This window comes from Pogona vitticeps, chromosome 3, assembly GCF_051106095.1.
Source record: "Pogona vitticeps strain Pit_001003342236 chromosome 3, PviZW2.1, whole genome shotgun sequence".
NCBI lineage: Eukaryota > Metazoa > Chordata > Lepidosauria > Squamata > Agamidae > Pogona > Pogona vitticeps.
Window position 1 is genome coordinate 15,782,199 of NC_135785.1, and position 24,185 is coordinate 15,806,383.

The 24,185-nt window shown below is 40.2% G+C and overlaps 1 protein-coding gene across 1 annotated transcript in view; it reads left to right on the forward strand.

Moving 5' to 3' along the window:
- SPATA16 (spermatogenesis associated 16) overlaps window positions 1–15,295 on the forward strand; it is a 194,442-nt gene extending 179,147 nt beyond the window's left edge. The window contains exon 10 of the mRNA XM_020793822.3: window positions 14,983–15,295. Within this exon, the coding sequence (XP_020649481.3) occupies window positions 14,983–15,105 (123 nt within the window). The 3' untranslated portion in view covers window positions 15,106–15,295. The remainder of the gene's footprint in view (window positions 1–14,982) is intronic.
- The last annotated feature ends 8,890 nt before the right edge of the window (window positions 15,296–24,185 follow it).

A 24,185-nucleotide genomic window follows, 5' to 3' on the forward strand; every position in this document is an offset into this window, starting at 1 on the left:
TTTCCCAACACCAGGGTCTTTTCCAGGGAGTCTTCTCTTCTCATGAGATGGCCAAAGTATTGGAGCCTCAGCTTCAGGATCTGTCCTTCCAGTGAGCACTCAGGCTTGATTTCCTTCAGAATGGAGTGCCTCCCTTTACATTCCTGCAACTTGATATTTGCACAAAATATTGGCACTTGTTACTTAAAGGAGAGATTCAAGACTCATTACAAGCTTGACGTGCTGAAGGTCAGTCTCTCTAAGTCCCTCTATGGTGCCTGTGATTATTCAGATCAGATCACAGCTGATGTGAGTAGCATCTCCCTAAAATTGTGTCAAGAGTATCCAGGCCAGCTCAATCCATTTTCTATCAATCCATTTTGTTGCCTGTGGGGCAGTAGCAAACAGTACTTCCCTTCCCCCAGGTTAAGCACAGCACTAATCACATTATTTTGATTCCTAAGGTAGAAATCTTTAAAAATAAAATAATTGTGATCAGGTTCTCTTGAAGCCAGAAGCAGTCCCCTTCTTTTGGTGGGAATAAGAGTCAGAGGTGATTTTAAAAATTGAACAGAATCCTCATTTATTCTCGGTAACCGCAACATCAAACAACTCAAATGGATCAAACGTACTTAACTCTGGTGAAATCGTGTAACCACGGACCTTCACATCTGGAGTAAATATATCTCTTCTCACATCGGGGCCTGACCAAAGCGCTCCCAATCTGTCATTGCCCACAAGGGCATGCTCCAGACCACGCAAACCGTTCCACAGCAAGGGTGTCTCGCCCAGTCCCCTTCGCACAGTGGTAGGTTGAAACGGGGACTGGGGCAAATCACCTTCCTCCCCCACACTGGTTGCGGGGGTAGACCACTACTGTCCATTCTAGTGGTTCAATCGTCACATTGCCCGGCTTGGCTATGGAAGGATCTGGGAGTAGGCCTCTGCCTGTCTTTAGATTGGGGAACTCCTTTATCAGCCTACTGACCCCCTCTGCATCTCCCTCATCTCTGGTCTGTACAGATTTATCTCTCATGCCTTTTGCGGTCCCATCCGTTATGATTCTAAATTCCCGTGCCACTTCTTCCCCTTTTATAATCTCCTCTCATACAATGAGGTCTAACTCCTCCCCTTTTTCATCTGCTAAGCACACTTAGTATTCCTCTCCTCTCTCTCATCCCTCTCTATCTCGACCAAAACTCCCTCCACGCATCCCTGGTTCTCTTTTGAGGTTTGCTTCGGTGAGGACGACACACTAATGTCTCCTCCTTCACAATAATAAAAAACACATTTCCCACCTTTCTGGCAATAATCATCAACAGCCATTTTATAACACCCTAAAGCAGCTGAGGGGGATGTGGTGGCAATGTGGGCTAAACCGCAAAAGCCTGTGCTGCAGGGTCAGAAGACCAAGCAGTCGTAAGATCGAATCCACGTGACGGATTGAGCTCCCGTCGCTTTTCCCAGCTCCCGCCAACCTAGCGGTTCGAAAGCATGCAAATGCAAGTAGATTAATAGGGACCACCTCGGTGGGAAGGTAACAGCGTTCTGTGTCTAAGTCGCACTGGCCATGTGACCACGGAAGATTGTCTTCGGACAAAACGCTGGCTCTACGGCTTGGAAACAGGGATGAGCACTGCCCCCTAGAGTCGAACACAACTGGACAAAAATTGTCAAGGGGAACCTTTACCTTTACCTTTAAAGCAGCTGAAGTGGCTCCCTTATTCCACCTTGTGAGCAGTAGACAAAATTAGCTAGATAGGAAATAGCCTGACCTGATATAAGACACTTTCCAGAGTTGCAAGAAATCTCATACAAAAACTTAGCTCTTGTATAGACCAGGCCACTTTATTTATTTAAATGTTTACACACTGCTTTTTGGTTCCATGTCAGCTAATCAAAGTGGCTTACACACTTCATTTTAAAAAGTAATCGTAAAATTTCTGCATGTTTAAAAGAATCAGTTGGGTTGGAAAAAGCAGCCACAATGAACAACAAGAAAAAGCTGATCACAATAAAAGCATCTCAGCAAAAGTGGTAAATGTTTGGAACTGTTTCTGAGGGCTCTCAGGGAAGGGGCTAAACAAGGTGCCACTATGAAGAAAGCCCTGCCCCATGTATTTGCCAAGCATACCTGAGAAAGTGCAAAGATGTAGAGCTGAGCTTTTCCCCCAAAAGGAGACATCTACTTTCCCTCAGAGCAGTTTCTTCCCATTTTAAGGAAGAAATATTTTCATCAGAAACAGCCCGATCTATGTGACCGTGGCGTTTGCAGCTTCAATGAAGACCCGCTCTTTGATATCCCCTCAGTTGCTACCTGCCAGCTGTGTTTCTTCAACCTGACATCCAGGTCTCGCACTTTGAAGACCTTTCCACAAAGTAAAAAATAAATAAAAATGCCAGCATTTCCCTAGGAGATGCATCATCATAGCTTTTCTCCTTTTTGAAGGCAGATAAGTGGGCATGTTTAAAAGGCAAAAGACAGGACAGGCTGGCATTCTCTCTCACCCCCAAATTTGCTTTTTTTAAAAATCAAAGAGGCAGGCAGAAAATTATAAAACAGCACTATAACTGCCAGGCAGATGTTTTTTGTGTGTGTTTGGGGTGTTGTTGTTTTTAAAATTTCTACTGTCATATCAAAAGATGGAGCTGTGTGTATTTTATGATTGTTCCCATTCTGTTCATATGATAATTTGATGCTTGTACAGGCTGGCTACATATAGCTTAATTACATGGTTTAGTTTGCTTCAGTGGTATGGAAGAAATATCATCAGATGTAGTGATGACATAAACATCAATTTTCACAGCCAAAGGTTCCTACCAGCTTTCATACACTACAACATTATAATTCTGAAGTTATTCTGATTATTCCAAAGTTTCATTTTGACAAATGAAATAAAAATTATACTGCTGCATCTTGATGTAAAGTACTAGGAATGGGATAACATAATTAACCACTTAAAAATGTGCCGGCTTGGTATAAAATCGTAGAATCAAACAACAATGGAGTTTGGAGGGTCCTATAAGTAGAATAAGGCCTTCAAGTCAAACCCCTGTCCAACGCAGGAATCCAAATCGAAGTACATCAAAGCAGATATGACAAAGGGTTGCTTCGCACCCTTATTGCTGTCCTGAGAACATGTATAGAATGCATCCTGCATATTAGTGGTTTTGAGCAACCATGTGCCAAAACAAACAAACCAGCCAAGAAAACAACCACACAGCCTTCAAATTGCAGACAAGGCAACATTTAACATGAAACTATCTTTTAATCCTGAAGATTGCAGAGTGAGTTTTCTTGCCTTCATTCTGCATATGCTTCGGTTTCCAAACATTATCTAGTACCATCCTGGAGTAAAGGGACTCACTATTCATCCACTCCAGGGTCAACAGGGACCATATAGTACTCAAAATGGCAGCAGCCAACTTTTGAATTTGAAACAAAGCTTTAGTATAGAAGAGGTGATGTTAATAAAAAAGATAGACAGAGTAAGAAGTCCTTATAATTACAATATTGTTGGACAATTATGAACTGTGCGATTGACTGCACAACTGCAACATGAACTGTGCAATTGATTGTACAATGCTGGCTGCCTGGGCTTAAAGCTTGACAAACTTCCACAGATGTAACTTTACATAATGGCAACTTAAACAGGATTTCAGCTGTTGAATGCCAGGCGTTCCAATCACATGGGAGAAGCCAGAATGTACGGAGTCTTACTCCTACATGCATCACCGGTTCAGAGCCAGAGGGATGCTGTATCAAGTTCTGTTGTGGCTTGTCCCACACATTTGTCACTAGTAACTTCCAACAAGTGGGCCTTAGAAAGCCTGGCTAACAACAAGGCCAGTGGAGGTGATGGCATTCCAGTTGAACTATTTAAAATCTTGAAAGATGATGCTGTTAAGGTGCTACATTCAATATACCAGCAAGTTTGGAAAACCCAACAGTGGCCAGAGGATTGGAAAAGATCAGTCTACATCCCAATCCCAAAAAAAGGCAGTGCCAATGAATGCTCCAACTACCGTACAATTGCACTCATTTCACATGCTAGCAAGGTTATGCTCAAAATCCTCCAAGGTAGGCTTCAGCAGTATGTGGACCGAGAACTCCCAGAAGTACAAGCTGGATTCCGAAGAGGCAGAGGCACTCGAGACCAAATTGCTAACTTGCGCTGGATTATGGAGAAAGCCAGAGAGTTCCAGAAAAATATCTACTTCTGCTTCATTGACTATGCAAAAGCCATTGGCTGTGTCGACCACAGCAAACTATGGCAAGTTCTTAAAGAAATGGGAGTGCCTGACCACCTTGTCTATCTCCTGAGAAACCTATATGTGGGACAGGAAGCAACAGTTAGAACTGGATATTTTTTTTCCCCTCCTATTTTCTTTCTTTTTTCCCCTGCCTATTGTCCCCTTTTACTATTAGAATTTTTTTTTTTTGGATTTTTGAATTTTTTTTTTTTTTGATTGGAAGAGACTAAGAGACATTATAGGATGCTGGAATAATCTGGTTTTTTTTTCTCTCCCTAAACACCCTACTTTTTTTCCCTCCTGCCCATTGCCCTTTTTTTCCTTTCCCCTCCCAATTCCCCTCCTTTTTTCTTCTTTTTTCTCTTCTCCTCTCTTTTTTCTTCTTTTTTTTTTTTCTCTTTCTTTTTTCTTTTTGGTAAGGGGGGAAATTTTGGGGAAAACTCTGTTTTTTTTGTTTGTTTGTTTGTTTGCTTGTTTGTTTAATTTCTCTTCCTTTTTATTTTCTTTTTTTTAATAAACAAAGAACTTGTGTGTTTGTTTTGGGTTTTTTTTTCTTTCTTTCTTCCCTTTTTCTAATTATAAGCATGTGTTTTACAAGTATGTGCACACATATATGGGTCAAGGGGGGGGAAGGAGGGAAAAGGAAAGAGAAAGGGGGGGAAGTTTTGGTTATTGTTATTGGTTTGTCTTGTTTTGTTATTGCTCTGGATTGTCCGATTAAGATGGGATTGAACAAATAAAAAAAGGAAGGCATTTGGATATATATATGTGAATAAATATATGATGTGGGGTGAAGGGGAGGTGGAGGTTCGGCTGGGGTCCAGACTGGTGGGAGTGGCGTCTCCCCCCCTCCCAGATCGCGTGTTCAACATTAGTGAGACGCGGGGAAGCTGGAGGGAGGAAAAATGTTTATATGTAGGGAGGAAGGGTAGGGATAGAGAATTAGAAAGAGGTGAATTTAATTTTTTTAGTTGTTTTTGTTTATGTTTTGGGAATTGCACAAAGGGACCAACTAAGAAGCAAAAGATTGAACAGACATGGGGAAAAACATAAGAGTAGCCACTTTAAATGTGAAAGGCCTAGGAGCTGTATTAAAGAGAAGGAAAATAGAATTATTATTAAAAAAAAGTAGAGTTGACATTATCTATCTACAAGAGACACATCAATTAAAGGATGGAGTCAATGAATTGAAATTGCAAAATATACATATATATGAAAAAACCTTTGGGACATCCAAATCTAGAGGGGTAGCAATATTAATATCTAAACATTGTGAATTTATAGTAAAAGAAGTAATAAAAGATAGTAATGGTAGATATTTGATAATCCAAGGACAAATGGGGGAAGAAGAATACACATTAGTAAATGTGTATGCACCAAATATGAACCAAGGAGAATTTTACAAACATGTTATTAAAGAAATGGAAAAAGTTAGGAAAGGATATGTGATTATGGCAGGAGATTTCAACATGGTCTTAGATAAGTTGAAAGATAAATCTACACATAAAAAAGATGAATTGCATAAAAGGGATACCCCCCTAAGTAAGATAATAAATACTACCGATTTGAAAGATATATGGAGAGAATTGAAGGGAGATGAAAGGAGGTTTACATATTATTCTGCGGTACATAAAAGCTACTCTAGAATAGATTTTATGTTTATATCACAAAATTTAATTTCAAAAGTAGTAGACACAAATATTAATGTGATAAAGATAACAGACCATGCATTGATGGTGATGGAAATAAAAGTGAAGAAAGATTATAGAGAAGCTAGGAGATGGAGGATAGACTCCAATATTCTTCAACATACAGAGGTGATAGACAAAGTCAAGAAAGAATGGTTGGAAATATGGTCATTTAATGAAGCGGGTGGGAATAAAATAGGTGTGTTATGGGACACCATGAAAGCTGTTATGAGAGGAATTGCTATAAGAGAATCTTATAGATTAAAAAGACTGAGAGAAGGAAATGTAAAAAGGATTGAAGAATCGTTAAAGGATTTAGAAACTAAATATTTTATAGATAGAGACAATAAAAAATTATTAGAGATACAAGCTAAAAGAAAGGAATTGGAAAGCTTAGAACTAGAAAAAGTACAGAGGGATCTGATATACACTAAAAGGAATTTTTTTGAACATAGTAATAAAAATTCAAAACTTTTAGCTAGAATGGTTCATACCAAAAGAACAAAAAACAACATTGGTGTGATTAAAGATAAAACAGGAAAAAATTGCAGTTTAATGAAAGAAAAATTAAAGATTATACAAGATTTTAATCAAAATTTATATAAAAGTAATAGCGCATCAAAAGAAGATATAGAAACTTATATTAAAGAAAATGTTAAGAGTGAAATATCAGAGAACGATAAAAAAGACTTAGATAAAGAAATAAAAGAGGAAGAGATTATAGAGATAATTAATAAACTAAAATATGGTAAAACCCCAGGTTTTGATGGACTAGGTCCGGAATACTATAAAACCTTTAAATCAATATTGATCCCTAAATTAAAAGTGCTTTATAATGAAATCTTGGAAGGAGAGAGGATACCAGATTCATGGAAACATTCATTGATAACTCTTATCCCAAAACCTAATAAAGATCTAACAGACCCAAGTTCATATAGGCCTATTTCTTTACTAAATCAGGATGCAAAGATATTTACAGCAATACTTGCAAATAGAATTAATAAATTTATTATAAAATATATCAAAGAGGATCAGAATGGTTTCTTGAAAGGTAGGCAAATGGAAAACTTAACAAGGAGGGTTTTGAATATTATACACAATATAGAAAAAAATAAACTGAAGGCAGGCATTTTATCATTAGATATATTTAAAGCATTTGACTGTGTGGAATGGCCAACATTAAAGACTTTGTTAAAGGGTTGGGGTTTTGGAAAAAAGTTTAGGGGGATAATAGATCAATTATATTTAGAGAATACCTCTGTAGCAATAGTTAATGATGGGATGACAGATCAAATAGCTCTTGGCCGAGGTACTAGGCAAGGTTGTCCTCTCTCTCCAGTTCTGTTTTGCCTGGTTATTGAAATGTTAGCAAATGTAATTAGGAACGACGATTTAATTGAAGGTATAGGAGAAAAGAAGACAAAGATTAATTTATTTGCGGATGATTCTTTATTGACAGTGAAAAACCCGTTAGAATGTATAGATAAAATTAAAACACACTTAGAAAAATTTGGAAAAATAACCGGATTAAACATAAACTGGCAAAAATCTGACTTAATGTTGTTTAATTATAATAGAATAGAACAAGAAAAGTTTACTGAAAAACATGATTTTAAAATATGTAAAACAATTAAATACTTAGGAATAGATTTAGCGAAAAATATTCAAAAGATAAAGGATTATAATTATAACAAACTAAAGGAAGTAATTAATAAGAAACTACAAGAATATGATAAGTTCAAATTATCTTGGTTTGGAAAGATTGCATTGGTAAAAATGAAAATTTTACCAAAAATTAATTTTCTATTCAGAATGTTACCAATGCAGTTAACAGAGGATGAGTTGAAATATTGGCAAGGAATAGTTAACAAATATTGTAATGAAGGGAAGAAATCTAGAATAAATAAAAAGTATTGGTATAAAACAACAAAAAAAGGTGGTATAGGTTTGCCAAATATAAGAAACTATTATTTAGCTAACCAACTGAGGTTTATTGGTGAAATTATATATAATCCGGAAAGGTTAATTTGGTGGGAAATAGAATCATCAGAACTACAAGGAAATATAGAAAAATATTTATTTGCTAAAGGTAAGAAAGATAAAATAAGTCAAGTTAATAATCCCTTTTAAAAGACACTGTTAAATATATGGTATAAGTATAAAAAGAATTTATGTTCATCATACTCTCCATTTAGATTAGTGACAGAAATAGAAGATTTTCCTACCAATATGAAGGTGTATATGGATCTATTTAAAGAAGAAAAAGTGATTAGACTAAAAGATTGGCTGTATAAAATGAGATCGATAGATCAAATGAAACAAGTATTTCAAAACAAGACTATTTCATGGTTGAACTATGCACAACTGGAAAGATGGACTAAGGAATGGGCAAATAAATATAATAAAGGTAGAGAGCACACAAAATTTGAACAATTTTTACTTTCATATGAGGACATTCAGATGACTGACTCAGTAAAAGGTACAGTAAGTAAAATTTATTCACTTTTTAATTTAGAGGAAGAAGAAAGTGAGAAAGAAGGATTGAAAATGGTGTGGGAACAAGATATTGGGAAAAGAATAAATGAAGAAGAATGGAGGAGGATATGGAAAATGAGGATTTTAAGACTGATGTCAGTAAGAATAAAGGAAAATTTTTTTAAACTTAGTTTAAGATGGTATTTAACACCGGTAAAATTAAACAAAATCAACACCAGTCATCCGAATGTCTGTTGGAAATGTGAGAAAGAAGTTGGTACATACTTTCATATGTGGTGGGAATGTGAAAAGGTACAAAGTTTTTGGAGACAAATTTTTAAAGAATTAAGTTGTATCTGTGGAAAAGATATAGAATGTAAGGCTGAGATTGCTTTGTTATCAATATATGAGAATGTGGAATATGACAAAATGATTAAAGAATTGATAACTAATCTAATAACAGCAGCTAGATTGATTATTGCTAGACAGTGGAAATTAAAGACTGAATTACAAATTGAAGAATGGTATAAAGAAATATGGAATATAGCATTAAATGATAAATTAACTTGTAATTTAAAGATGAAGAAAGGAGAGTTGAAAAAGAATAATTTTTATGTAATATGGGGTAAATTTTTGGAATATGTGTTAATAAGGGGAAAAGGGAGAGCTCCAAATCAAGAATCTATGCAGTTCTGGAGAGGAGGACAATAGAAGAAGAAGAATGAGAAGAAGAAGAAGAAGAAGAAAAAGAAGAATATGGCAAGAGGTCCCGTATATGGTGGTGGGGAACACTGTTATTGTGTTGTAAGCGTATATGTTTTATGTATATGATTTTTTTTTTGTTATAGTTAATAAAAAAAAAAAAGATTGAAAAAAAAAAAAAAAGAACTGGATATGGAACAACTGATTGGTTCAAAATTGGGAAAGGAGTACGACAAGGCTGTATATTGTCTCCCTGCTTATTTATTTGCAGAATACATCATGCGGAAGGCTGGACTGGAGGAATCCCAAGCCGGAATTAAGATTGCAGGAAGAAATATCAACAACCTCCGATATGCAGATGATACCACTCTGATGGCAGAAAGTGAGGAGGAATTAAAGAACCTTGTAATGAGGGTGAAAGAGGAGAGTGCAAAAAACGGTCTGAAACTCAACATCAAAAAAACTAAGATCATGGCCACTGGTCCCATCACCTCCTGGGAAATAGAAGGGGAAGATATGGAGGCAGTGTCAGATTTTATCTTCCTGGGCTCCATGATCACTGCAGATGGAGACAGCAGCCACGAAATTAAAAGACGCCTGCTTCTTGGGAGGAAAGCGATGAGAATTCTTGACAGCATCTTAAAAAGCAGAGACATCACCTTGCCAACGAAAGTCCGAATAGTCAAAGCTATGGTTTTTCCTGTTGTGATGTATGGAAGTGAGAGCTGGACCATAAAGAAAGCAGACCGCCGAAGAATTAATGCCTTTGAATTGTGGTGCTGGAGGAAGCTCTTGAGAATCCCTGGACTGCAAGGAGAACAAACCTATCAATTCTAAAGGAAATCAACCTTGAGTGCTCACTGGAAGGACAGATCCTGAAGCTGAGGCTCCAGTACTTTGGCCATCTCATGAGAAGAGAAGACTCCTTGGAAAAAACCTTGATGTTAGGAAAGTGCAACGGCAAGAGGAGAAGGGGACGACCGAGGATGAGACGGCTGGACCGTGTCTGCGAAGCAACCAACATGAATTTGACACAACTCTGGGAGGCAGTGGAAGATAGGAGGGCCTAGCATGCTCTGGTCCATGGGGTCACAAAGAGTCGGACACGACTAAACGACTAAATGAATGAACGAACTTCCAACATTAATGCAGTCATTAAGAATTGCACAACTTCTATATCACTTCAAGAGGGGTTTTACATGTCATTCAAAGCAATGGACTGGATTCAGAATATCAACATGAATACAATGAATTGTCTAGGATGCAAGATTGGTAGAAGGATAGGCATATAGTTTATTAAGAGCTGAGCCAATTTTTTTAAACAGCAGAAACAACTGCTGTAATTCCTCCTGCTCTTCTTCTATAGCTGACACTTTTTAAAAATGCACAATTATGTAACTGTAGAACAGGGATAGCTGGCTGGATAGCTCTGTGAGTTAGGTGGAGCCAAATGTTGGGAGTTTAATTCCACACTGTGCCTCTGTAGATAATAGCCAGCCTATATATCCTGAAGCAAGCTGCAGATTCCCAGGGCACTGTTGGAAAAACAGCAATCTTGCATGCACTAACACTGGGCATCAGTGGGAGATGGTTTTTGCAGCCTAATGTGATTGTCCCTTGCTACTAACTTGACTGGTAGAAATTTTTCGTCACCTCTGGCATTTGAGGCTCACTCCCTTAGTCTTCCTGTTTGTTAGCTTGCTTCCCTTGTCGATTACTGTTTTTTGACCTCCGAACAAGCATGGGAGGCTCTTCCACATGGTGAAGACCCCATATTCCCCCCTTTTTTTATTCTGCTGACTTTAACTACAGATGATAACTGCTTCTAGTACTTTTATCATGCAGCATGCAAGTTTATGTGGAAAAGAATCTAAAGGGGCAGGCAGGGCTGAGACAGAGCTGATCTCTCCATGTTTTCTCTGAGTTGTTGTCTTTCTATCTCATACTCTGCTACACAAAATTCTCTAATAATCCTCCCCATCAGAAAGAGAGAGTGGTAAAACACTTCTGAGTACTCAATACTTAGAAAACCCTGGAAAGGGTCACCATAAGTCAGAATTGACATGATAGTACATAATTTTTATTATTATTTGAACAGAGTTAATAGAATTATATCAACAGAAATAGGTTTTCAAAGTATCTTAGAAAGAATCTTTTTTTAAAAAAAATAATCAACTACCTCTTATGAAAAGAGCAAATGGAACTTCTAAGAAAGTTGATAACAATAAAATGAAAGCTGCAATCTTAGCTCATCAAAGGCTATAATTACGTTTTAGTTTGCACCTGGAAGGACAGAAGAGAGGGTGGCTGTCAAGTGAACACCTCTAGAGATGGCAGCCTATAAACAGGGCACTGCTGAGACAGAAGGACCAGTTCATGACTCCTTCTTGCCTGAGCTTTACTTAGAAAAGAGGGGCAATGAGAGCAGAGCTCACAATGAAGATCTTAACAAACCCAGCACCTTGATAATGTACCCTTCTGTTGCTATCTGCATTTGCTATCACTTGTAGGGTTGCCAGGTCTCAAGGCCCTCGTTGACATCTCTGGGAGTTGCTCTGATCCCTTGGCTTTTGGGAAGGGATACACAAATTACAGAACAAGCAAAGCTGGAAGAGAAGAAAGTTTGATTTGTGTGTATGAGGTATCATTCAAGCCTAGATACCCTTCTGTCTCTGTTCTGTGCTGGTGCCAGGGCTCACTGACTCTGCGCAGAAGTATTTGTACGTGTGCTGTGCTTGTTTCTGTCCCAATCCTTGCCTGGCCATCACAAGGGCCTCTCCCTTCCTCCCACCTGTCTCAGATTTTGGAAATCTCATGGAAAGGGATGCTGCTGACCGGGCAACTCTAGGTATGTTAGCAACAGCATTTTTGCATATACAGCCCTAAAGGTACAGGCCTGTAGCAGTCAAGAAAGAACAGCCGCATTGAGTCGTATTTTTTCAGTCTGAAATCTAGGTTCCACATTAACGTCTGAGTGATAACGTTCATTTGATTTTACTTTTTGGGGAAAAGGGAGTGAGCCATTTGCAGCCTACGAGGACCTGGTTTTTTGTACTGGTATCTTAGATCCAAACCAATAGTGTGGCTTTGTGTATAATTAATTGCAAACTCTCAACTAGCTCAGTTTATCAGCTTCTTTGAATTGCTGAAAACGGTGATGGGTATGAATAAGCATGCATGGTGATTACATGTAGCTTTGTAGGACTATGGGGAAGGGAACATATGTATATAAGGTGGTGCTGGTTTTTTAAAAAAAAACACTTTAGAACTGTTCATGAAATGGAGGGCAGAGGCGGGGATCGGCATTTCAATATTCCCCTTATTAAAATAATTATTGGTTTGTTCTTGAAGGAGATGGATGGCACCGGGAAAAATATTGTTTTGCATTCTTTATTTTTTTACTGAATCCTCTGCTGAATGGTATTTCTCAGGAAAATGTATTTATTCAGAACTTCATTTTGATTTAATAGAAAAATGGCTCCTGCCATGGCAGTGTGGAATGCACATTTTTCTCCCTGCGCTGACTTTCACCCTGAAAGCGCCGGAAGCTCCCAACTCTTCGGTCGGCATTCTCTCCTTATCAGCCAAACTTGCTCAAGATTAATTCTCCCAGCGTGTCTTCCTTTTAAAGTGGCTGTTTTTCAGTGCCAGTTAAAGACAGCATTTTGATAAATTCCCAATGGTAGGGTGCACAAGCTGAATGAAGGCACTATCATCAGGCTATCCTATGTCGGGAAAATAACACGTGCCTCATGAAGAACCACTTTGTCTGAGTGAATGAACACACACACACACACACATGCAAACACACACATACACAGCCTCTCTTACAACATTATTTGTCAAATGAGGTAGATAGTTCTATTTATCTCATAGGGGATCAGGCCATGCAGGGGGCAAAAGGCCACCTTCTGTATTGAAGAGGAGATTGTGGGTGGGTTGCATAAACAGATTTTTTTGTAAACAAGGAAGATGTACTTATAATGGGCCATGATCCAAGGATTGTTCCAACAAGCTCCTGCTTTAAAACCACACAGGAACTGCACCTATGTGCTTTTGTACACAGATGAGACCCCTATCTTACAGGTCCGAGTCAGTTTGAAGGACGTTGAATGACCTTTGCCTTCAAGCAGGGACCACTTCAGAGTCCAACTGTGTGATGGAATTTGTCTTTCGGGATTTGCCGTGATTGAAATGCCAAACGTGATGTAATGGCTTCAGTCTTGTTTAACTTTGTAATATGGAAGATGATATTTCTACTACTTACGTGCACCTTCTCAAAATATTTCTCTTACTGTGTTCTTTCAGCAACTGCCATGTGCTTTAGGCCACTAGTTCTTAACCTTTGTTACTCAGATGTTTTTGGACTGCAACTCCCAGAAGCCTTCAACATCAGCTCTGCTGGCTGGGGTTTCTGGGAGTTGCAGTTCAAAAACACCTGAGTAGCAAGGGTTAAGAACCACTGCTTTCGGCAACTGATTTTTTTTAAAAAAAATTCGGTTAATTCAGCTGCTTATCTATTATGTTAAAAGGTGTGTATTGGGGTGGAGGTGGGTGGGACTGATTTGGTTGCTTTGTGGGAGGCCTAGCAGGTAGAGTTTGTGACTGTGTTGGTGGACCACTGAACTATGTGGGTGCTGGTTGGTCTTAGTTGGACACAGCTTGGGACATTTAATTCATGCTGTTGTGTTGTTGTTGGCTGCTTGCCTGCCCCGCCCCAAAGTGCCCACGGGCCCTCTGCTGTCAAGAGCACCTGTGCGGCCCCCACCCCGTTCTGTTTAATTTTGCAGGTACCGGTGGGGGTTTTTCTCCTTTGACAAGGAGAATTCTGTGAGGGTTTTTTAAAAAAATTATGTCTTGCACTTCTCCCCACCCCGCTAGACGGTTGCCGGTGCTTCCTCCCTTCTCCACTTCATCCTGGTGGTGGTGGTAGTGAAGGAGCCGGAGGGGTTTGTGGCTGGCGACGAGGGCTCGTGCGCCCCTCCTCCTCCTCAGAGCCCCAGCTGGGCTAAGGAAACTCCTGGGTGGCTTACTCAGGCTCCACTTGGAAAAATCTGATGCGGCCCAGCCTCACCCAGATTCTGCCTCCAACGGCCCCCAGTTAAATTGAGTTTGAGACCCCTGCTTTAGAGTAATCAGAATGATAGAACTGTAGAGCTGGAAGGGACCTCAAAGGTCCTCAGGTCTAACTCCCTACCAAAGCAGCACATCGTCAGTTAAAGCATCCCTGACAGGGGGACACCTAACCTCTGTTTCAACACCTCCCATGAAGGAGAGTCCACTGCCTTCCAAAGGCAGCCCATCCCACTGCCAAACAGCTCCTCCTGTCAAGACATTCTTCCAAATCTTCAAGTGAAATCTCTTTTCTTGTAATTTGAATCAATTACCTGAGAAACTACCCTCTGGAGCTGCAGAAAACAAGCCAGCTTTCACATGACAGCTCTTCAAATATTTGAAGACGAGTATCTTTTCTTCTTGAGGTTAAGCATACCAAAACTCCCTCAGCCATTCTTCACAGAGCTTGATTTTTATAGACTTTTTTACTATCCTGGTTACTCTCCAGCTAGTTGATATTCTTCTTAAACTGTAGTGCCAAACTGGACACAGAATTCCAGATGCAATCTTACCAAAGCAGAATAGAGCGGCACTATTATTATTACTAATTAGGCAGTACAACTGAGACACCAATACCTATCTGTGAAATGGGAATAGCAGAGGCCTCTTTGTGACAGAGTTTTTCCCCAAAATAATAATGCAGTCTTTATAGATTCATCCTTTTTATTGTGAAGGGAGAGTCATCCATTTAAACAAGAATTCTGACTACTATCAGGTTGGTGGATAATGCATTGTTTGACAGCCGCTGTTCTTTGATGTTTGCCTGCAGGTTGGAATAATAGAAGATTTTTTATACCAATTAGAAGATAGTTTCTTAAAGACCAAGAAACTCAGAACAGCGAGGCGGCAAAAAATGAAAATGAAGCGGCTCCAAAGTGAACATCCATGTTAGGCCAATTGGGGGGAAAGGCTCCCATCCTGCACCAGAGATGGCAAGAGGGTCATTAATATTGCAGGAATTTGACAGCTGGGACAACAAAGGCTGGCCTTCGAATTAATGAGGTATCCCTTCCATATGGCTCCTCTTTAGTAATAAGCTTCTGCACTTCATTAGCCTCATCTGACAGGAATAAATGCTCAGAAGATGCTTGACTAGATTCTTATGCAGAGTGGTCTTATTTATTCAAACCTGGTAGAGAATTCGGTAATCACTGACATCCTTTTTTAAGACCCAGTCCAACTCACACAGGCTTCTCAGCCGAATTAGTGGGTCTTTTTCAGGAGATCCAGCTATGAAGTGCACCATCATATTTTTTTAAAAAAAATCCAGAATTATGCAAAACAGGCTAACCTTTCTACTGAAATTTCCCATGCTTAGAAAAATTATTTTACAAGAAGATAACTTCCAGAATTCAGTAGCCCACCTAAGAGGAATCTAGTAATCTTAAAAAAAAAAAATTCAGTTTTCATTTCATGGACATACACATCACACATCAGAACAGAGAATGGCTGTTTGCTTTCCATCATGGCATCCCAACATGTGGGCAATGACTGTTCAGCCCATGTCCTGCTGAGCAGCCCAGCAAACATTTGTTGACCTACCAAAAAACACCCGCAGGCAGAAATCAGAATGGACGTTTTGCTGAACTCTTGTTGATCTTGGCAGCTACATTTGGCTGAGTGGGTAAGGTTCAGTGCAGCCCCAGTGGAGATCCAATGATGGTACAGGATGCCAAGAGGTACCCAGCGGAGCAAATAATCAGATGTATATAAAACCCACTGGAACCTATTCAGAGCTTCCCCACCAACAAACCCCAAACACGGGCAGAAAGGTACCAACACTATACTGGAACTAGCATAGTACATTTCCTCTAATTGTCGTCAGTGGTGGTGGTGGTGAGGGCAGGAAGCTGATTCTTCGCTTCCTAGGGCTGTCATGCCAGCAGTTGCCCAGCACTTGCAGTTTCAAAGCCAAAACCTGAGACAGGGAACAGGCTTCACCGCAGAAGCTTCTGCCCTTTATGCCCATAAACCACCCTTCCTCTCAAAGGAAGGCGTGCGTTGATAGACAAGGAAAACCGATTCCACACCTGATCAAGGTGTGCAAGCTGTCTTCTGAACGTGGAAGCAGCTGGTTACAAGAGGCATTGTAAAACCCTTTTTAGGTTTAAAAGGCTGCAACTAAATAACGTTTGTTTGTTTGTTTGTTTGTTTGTTTGTTTGTTTGTTTGTTTGTCCGTCCGTCCGTCCGTCCGTCCGTCCGTCCGTCCGTCCGTCCGTCCGTCCGTCCGTCCGTCCGTTCATTCATTCATTCATTCAAAAGCAACACAATGGGTGAAATTCAGTTGTGCAGGTCCACATGAGCCAGCAGCAAATCATTGCTGATTAAAGGCAGCTTCAGACTGCCCCCAACTTGTATACAATGCAACACAGCTGCACGTACCCAAATATCACCAAAGCTTTGAATCAGTGGCAATTTGCTGCTGCTGCTGCCGCCACCATCACTGTTGTGTACATGAAGCTATACAACAGGATTTCAGCTAAATAGTTGTAAAGTTGCTTTTAGAGTAATGAATAATGTCTAATTATTTTTGAACATCACATTTCACATAGTAAGGCCTTTTAGAGATATTTTGAAAGGAAAATTTCAAGCTTTAGGCCATTTTCTTATCAATCCTAAGAGATAAACAAATATAATTCTCTTTACTCTTTTGGACCAGAATCCTGTCGAGGATTTATGCCAACATAAATTAACTATATCAATGACAAACATAAATTGCTACTAATTAAGAATTTGCTGCTCAAGTTCCTTATTGTGTGCCTGTCATGTAACTTGGTATGCAATGAGGAATGCATGTAATGTGACTAATTAGCAGCAATATGCCACCATGATTTACAAAATCATACTTGAATTAGCGTAAATCCCTAACAGGATTTTAGCCTTTGATTTACATTTGCAATGTGCCGTATCAAGGCAGGCCACTACAGGGAACCAGAGAATATATTCCTGCATTTTTCCATAGTGTCTTAGTAAGGTCAACTCATTAATAACATGCGCCACAACCAATTACTTGTAAAAGCACAGCAATTAACAATATCGACAACCAGACTGCCCCCTTTCAAATAATGAGTGATACAATGTATTTTTTTAACACTAAAATTTCAATCTATGGCCGCCTCCTACTCAGACATTCACCTTGCCAGTCCTGCTGAGCTTCAGATCATTTTCATCTGTATATTCAATAGTTTATCATTGAGTTCAGCCAGTTCAAGCTTTGGGAACACAGCTTGATTCCCCCTTTCTGATGCCTATGGCTTTTCTGCCATGCACTGCTAGAATATATTTCTCCTGAAGCCCAGCAAGATTTTCACAAGCTCTTAAATCAAAATCCATGCAAAGCAGATGAGCCCACCAGCATGATAACATCTTGATTTATGCAACTGTGACTCAAAGAAATTGTATAATGGAATCAAAAATTGATCAAATGTTTTCTGCATAATCTAGGCTATTTTGAGCTCGCACATTCTTCTGAGAGTATGCGGCAAAGTATATGGTACTATGGAGGCAAAGGTAATTGAGCCAAGATTTTTGGGGGAAATGGAATTTTATGACAAGCATCCCATTTTGATGAATGCAGGTAAGGTTAAATTGGAAGAATAACTTGCCAGGTCTCTGCCTCCTAAACATTTCCTCGTTATTCAAACCATTGGGTTGTAAGTAAAGCTCAAGTGGCTCACGACACCTCCCACATCATTGAGTTTAAAGTCAATCTTTTCTTCCTTAGTTTCTTTTAGACGTACAGTAGGACCCCCTCCCCAAATCCACAGGATTGGGATTGGCTGATTCGCTTATCCACTGCCTGAAAATACCAAATAAAACCCCCAGAAATATGTATTTTTATATGTATTTCCAGAGTGTACTTACCGGAACTAGTCACTAGAGACAGCCGGAAACTAGACAATTTATAGTGTTTGATACCTCCATGTTTTTTTGGCATCTGTGGAGCAGGGCTTGGAAACAACCACCCATGGATATTGCAATCCTACTATATACTGTTGTAAGAAGCTAACTGCATGTTCTGACAATCTATTGTGTCAGTTTTTATGACAAACAAGTTAAATACAAAGCAGAACAACAGGTCCCAAGAGTCATGTAGCCTAGGTCGTCTCAGCAAATAATGCTGCAAGAGTTGGTCGGTTTTTTAAATCAGCATACCAAAAAGAATCACACAAATGTCTTGAAATAAAACAGGCATGGGGCAAGCTATGTTCCTCCAGATGTTGCTGGATGCAGTTCCTCACATTCTGCAGTATTGGCTACACTTGATAAGGTTGTTGGAAGTTGTAGTCCAACAACATCTGAACGGCTGCACTTTGCCCACCTCTGATCAAAAGAGAGAAGGGAAAGGGTGGAGAGGAAAGACCTATGCGGCTACTTATGCATCACTAAAAGATAGAACTCCTGGATAGCTCAGTGTTTTAGACATCTGGGTATAGAGCCAGAAATTGAGAGTTCAATTCCTGACTGTGCTTCCTTGACAGGGGTTGGATTTGAGGATTCCAGTTCTGCAGTTCTAAGATTGTTGTTGCTAAATGCATCAGCAACAACAACAAAAATGAGAACACACATTTGTTGAAAAATTGCCATCCTGGAGTAAATTTTCGAATAACAACTATAATTTAAATAGCAACATATTTCACCACGAAGATTGCAACTGTGGCCTGCTCTGCCTGTTTGTGCAGCACCAACCGACACCAGCAAAACAGAGGTCTACTGATGTACTGGTTGGTTGCCACACAGGTGGCACCATAGGCATTGGGCACGTACGTTGTGTGGGCCTGCTTCTGAGCCTGTGACAGAATGGTCCGAAGCAAAGACAATTCTACCAGATATTTTGTAGAGACCAAAAATGAGAAGGCAGGTTTCTGAAGGCAGCAAGGTCCTCCAGAAAAACAGAATTCTCTTGTTTTGCTGATAAAAGTATGTTAAATGTCAGAAGGAAAATGGGTAGAGTGGGGGAGCCAGTCCTTTACACGAGAGGCTAAGCCTACAAAATGCTGGTGAAGAAAACAAGCGTGTGACAAGACTAAAATTATAGAAAGGCAAGGGTGGGGGAGGTGCGAACCTACGGAGAAGTCAAATGATTTGCCTAGTGGAGGCAGCATGAGGCAGAGAAGAAACAGGAACCCCAGAGGAAAAAAATAGGGCCGGGCCGCAATTATAATCAAAAGAAGAATTCAGAAAAATACATAAGCCCACACATGCTGTTATTAAGAATAGCATCTGGCAATCCTCTCAGAGGCACAAGCCTTCCACATCCTTTTAATCTGAAAGTCGGGGAAGGTGGGTTCCTTTCTTCCACATTCCCATTTTTAAACAACAGCCACTGTCACAAAGACCAGATTTAACTGTGAGCCCTTTTCTTCTTACAATCCATCATCGGGCAACACCAAAACTGGGACGCCTTTCTGCCGTCTGTGAGAGATAATAATAGAATGTATTACCCTGACCTTTTCAGTTTCGCCTGGCAAGGCTATTGGGAAGCCTTTTCTCTCCTCCCTTCTTAACCACCTCATTAACCTGGGAGGGAAAGGGGAGGACTGGACAGACAATTAGCCTGCAGCATATTAAAAAGGTTAACACTGAACGACACACTCTCCAGCCCGTCTCAGTCACGATGGGTGTTAGAGAAAACTGGTATCATGTTCTGCCTTTATAAACGACAAATGCCTCTTACATGTTTCCTTGGGTGGCCATGCATCCTTCTTTGTAGAGGACTGTGCTCGTTGTTGTTGCTTTTTTTAAAGTTTGCAGAAGATAGTCATCTGCTTTGAGGCAGTGTCTTTTATTTGAAGGATTATCAAGTCCAGGCTTAAACTTAAAAGATAAAAAGGAAGAGCAGGGACCTCCAAGCTACCCATCAATAGCTGAACAGAATATCGAGCAAGCAGTACTGGTCACAGAGTTCCCATTATGGTGAGATACACTGTCTTTCTAATTAAATTTCAATAATTATATCTAAATGTGTATCTATTTGTACAAGTTAAGATATGCTAATTCTATGTAACTCGGTGTCCTTCTTTGGTGAATCACACGTGGTTGCCCGATGCAGGACACTTCGCCACCAACTCTAATAAGCACTTAAATAAATCGAGCACAGAGGAGTGTTTCTTTATGGCACCATTTTAAAGAAATGAACATAGCTAAGATATAAAAAATATCTAGAATGAATTAAGTGATGACTTTTTGGTTCTTACAACTCTGTATGTACCAATGAAAGGTCCAACGTTCAACCAGGTCTTGGAGGAGAGTGAAATAGTCCTTGAATAAACAATCTTGAGTTATTGGCAACTCCCCCAAGTGTCTCACATCTATGAGATGGCTGGACAAAGCTCAGAAGAGCATGCCTCTGCTGTCTGAATATGGGAGGATAAGGTGATGAGGATGATATTCTATCATGCGAATCCAAAGAAAGTATTTAAATTCATGGGTTCTGAAATGGTCTGTACAAGTTTCAGTAGAGAGCAAACACCACCAACATTCTCTGTATTTCTAAGGCTCAAACCCCAACAGAAATTAAAATAGAATTCAGTGATTGGCATTTCTTCACAGATGAGTGCTTAAACAATTACTTTTGAAAATTAAGCCTGGGCTTACCTTCCAAAGAACAATCACAAACCAAATGGCACTAGAACACAAGATGTGGAGGGGACTCAAAAAGTGCATGCTGGTATGAACAAAGAAACCAAGGGAATTGACAAAGCATTTAAAAGAACCAATCGGTAAAACAAGTAAAATACAGTAAATTATAATGTTACAGGAGAGGGGGGGAATTAAAAACATTACAAATGAAAACTACTGGATAAATATAATCTAAGACAATTTAAAAGCATGTGTTAAAAGATTTTTAAAAAACACAATCCCCCTATTAAAGCCTATTTCTTATCAGCCAGGCGCTTACTACAATCCAATCTAAAAAAGAAATTCTTTTGCCTGCCTGCCAATGGCCATATGCGAGCTTTTGTGGATCAAGACCATCCAGTTTGCAAGGTGTGTACCAGTGTGGAGAATTTCAAGTCCCAAAGTTCATGGCAAGAAGATTTTGCCAGGCATGTCTTTCTTAGATGGAAGTCAGGAAAGATGCAGGCCACATTAGAGCTGTGGTTTTAAAGTTACAGCTGAGGCAGCTGTGCAATCATTGGATATCCCCCCCCCAGTTCTTCAAAACGTGCAGGTTATACACACACACACACACACACACACACACACACACACACACACACACACACACACACACACACCTACCTACCTACCTACCTACCTACCTACCTACCTACCTACCTACCTACCTACCTACCTACCTACCTACCTACGTATTTGGCCTTTCTTTGAAATGGACATGTTTCTACTTAACTAGGGAGGGGGAGATGACACAGAAAACCTGAGTCCTTCATCTGGGAATTGGGATAATAATTTAGTAAACTCACCAGATTTGGCCAATTCGAGTCACATTAAAGTCAAAATATTTTTACCTATTGGTTGCAGTCCTGCTCTGCTGAGTCCATGTGTTTTCTTCTCACTCTCCTGACAAAATCCATCTTACCCTGAATGTTCTGGACTTTAAATTCTTCACACTGGTTCTCGCCTGATGAAGTGGATGGTCCTGAGCCACAAACACTCACAGACCATATGATTTTTTTAGTGGTCTATAGTAAAGGTATTTCTTCCATTTGCATTTTGTAATGACCGCATGGCTCCCCTTTTATTTTAATACAGTGGTGTCTCGCAAGACGAATGTAATTCGTTCTGCAAGTAGCGCTGTCTTGTGAAAAGCGGCGTCCCATAGGAATGCATTGCAATGCATTCCTATGGGACCCTCGCAAGACGAATGCATTTTTTTCATCTTGCAAAGTATCAGTCTTGGGGGGGGGACCGTCTTGCGAAGCATGGCCATAGAAGAAGCCGTCTTGTGAGGCACCATAGCGATTGAAAAAGCCATTCGTCTTGCGGTTTGTTTGTCTTGCGCGACGTTTGTCTTGCGAGGCGCCACTGTAATTCAAAGTAGATCTCAGCCTGGTGGCCTTCAGATATGCTGCTCCCTTGTGGCTAGATGTTATGCCTATGGCCAATAAGGCTGCGGATGATGGGGTTGGAATTGAAATCATCTGGTCAGCAGCAGTTTGGAGAAGGCTGACGTACCACACTAGCAGCATTTCTTGGTATGTTTTCCTTTCCTTTCTCACTCCTGAATCACAAAGTCTGCAACTTGTTATAAGAATCAGGTTTATACCTCCCATGACCTGTTTGCTGAGGCTGTGATATTGGTTTTCTTTTTTATACATCACTGTGATAACCAGAGTTCATTGATTTATTTACTGGAGCACTCCTTGCATTAGTCTCAGCACTTAAAGCTGTGGACTCTGATCACTTCTTCGGTTTGGCCAATCTGAACAGGAAGCCAAGAATCGGCGCTGACTGAAAATCTTTAACACTCTGATGTGGGCTCAGTCTCTTGACACAGGAGATAAGTCCTGTATTTCAATAATTAACCAGTTCTCTTGGGATCTGTTTCCTAATTCAATTAGCTCCTTCACTGTATGCTCAAATTGTCAGCAATCTCCTTCAGATCCTGGGATCTTAGTACGTTTATGTACTGCCACAAACCAGATTACACAGTGAATCAGATTGTCCACCAGATTTCATTACTGAAAACCTAATTGAACCCATATGCAAATTGTTCCACTGTTTTTCTGGAAAGCAAATAAGAAGTACAGTTAGATTAGGCATCCTTCAGTCTCGAGAGACTATGGTAACATGCTCTGAATGGAGGACTTGGAACAGCGTCTAGTGTGGCTGAGAAGGCCAATTCGAGAGTGGCAATCCCTTCCACACTGAAGACAAATACAGTCTGTCCCCTATCCAGCTCCCTCATTTTGCTGGTTTCAGGACTGCCTCTTTACCTCAGCCTGCTGGACAAGTGCCTCTTCAAAATGGGAGGTAGTAGGCAAGCAGTCTTGAAACATCAAGACTGCTTGTCTACTGAATTAATGTTGGAGTGCTTTCATTATGGTACAGTATTCTGGTTTTGAATTCTGAAGTGTAACGGCCTTCTGGATCTAATTGTTGATTTAATGCACTGTTGATCCCAGAAGCTGGTCATGTAGTCTGAATCAGGAAATTGCAGAAAATCAAACTTCATGATTTAACTGCTGTGGGTAATCCTTCCAGTGATGCAGATCACAACAGTTTCATACAGTCATTGTGTTCATCGTTGCTGTGGCCAGTATGTCAACTGGTGGCTACAATTCTAGTAACAAGCCTCTGCATACTTAGCTAAATTGGTATTTAGATAGCACAGCAAGCACTTTCCTCCAATACGTACTGCATTTGAATTCTGACCCACATAGCTGTTGTTGTTGTTGTTTAGTCGTGTCCGACTCTTCGTGGACCAGAGCTTGCCACGCCCTCCTGTCTTCTACTGCCTTCCGGAGCTGGGTCAAATTCACGTTGGTAGCTTCGATGACATTGTCCAACCATCTCGTCCTCTGTTGTCCCCTTCTCCTCTTGCCTTCACACTTTCCCAACATCAGGGTCTTTTCCAGGGAGTCTTCTCATGAGATGGCCAAAGTATTGGATCCTCAGCTTCAGAATCTGTCCTTCCAGTGAGCACTCAGGGTTGATTTCCTGCAAGATGGATAGGTTTGATCTCCTTGCAGTCCAAAGGACTCTCAAGAGCCTCCTCCAGCACCACAATTCAAAAACATCAATTCTTCGGCGGTCAGCCTTCTTTATGGTCCAGCTCTCACTTCCATACATGACTACAGGAAAAACCATAGCTGTGAGTATGCAGACCTTTCTCAGCAAGGTGATGTCTCTGCCTTTTAAGATGCTGTCTAGGTTTCTCATCACTTTCCTCCCAAGAAGCAGGCGTCTTTTAATTTCATGGCTGCTGTCACCCTCTGAAGTGATCATGGTGACCCATGATCCCATGGTGACCCATGATCCCATGATGACCCATGATCCCAGTGACC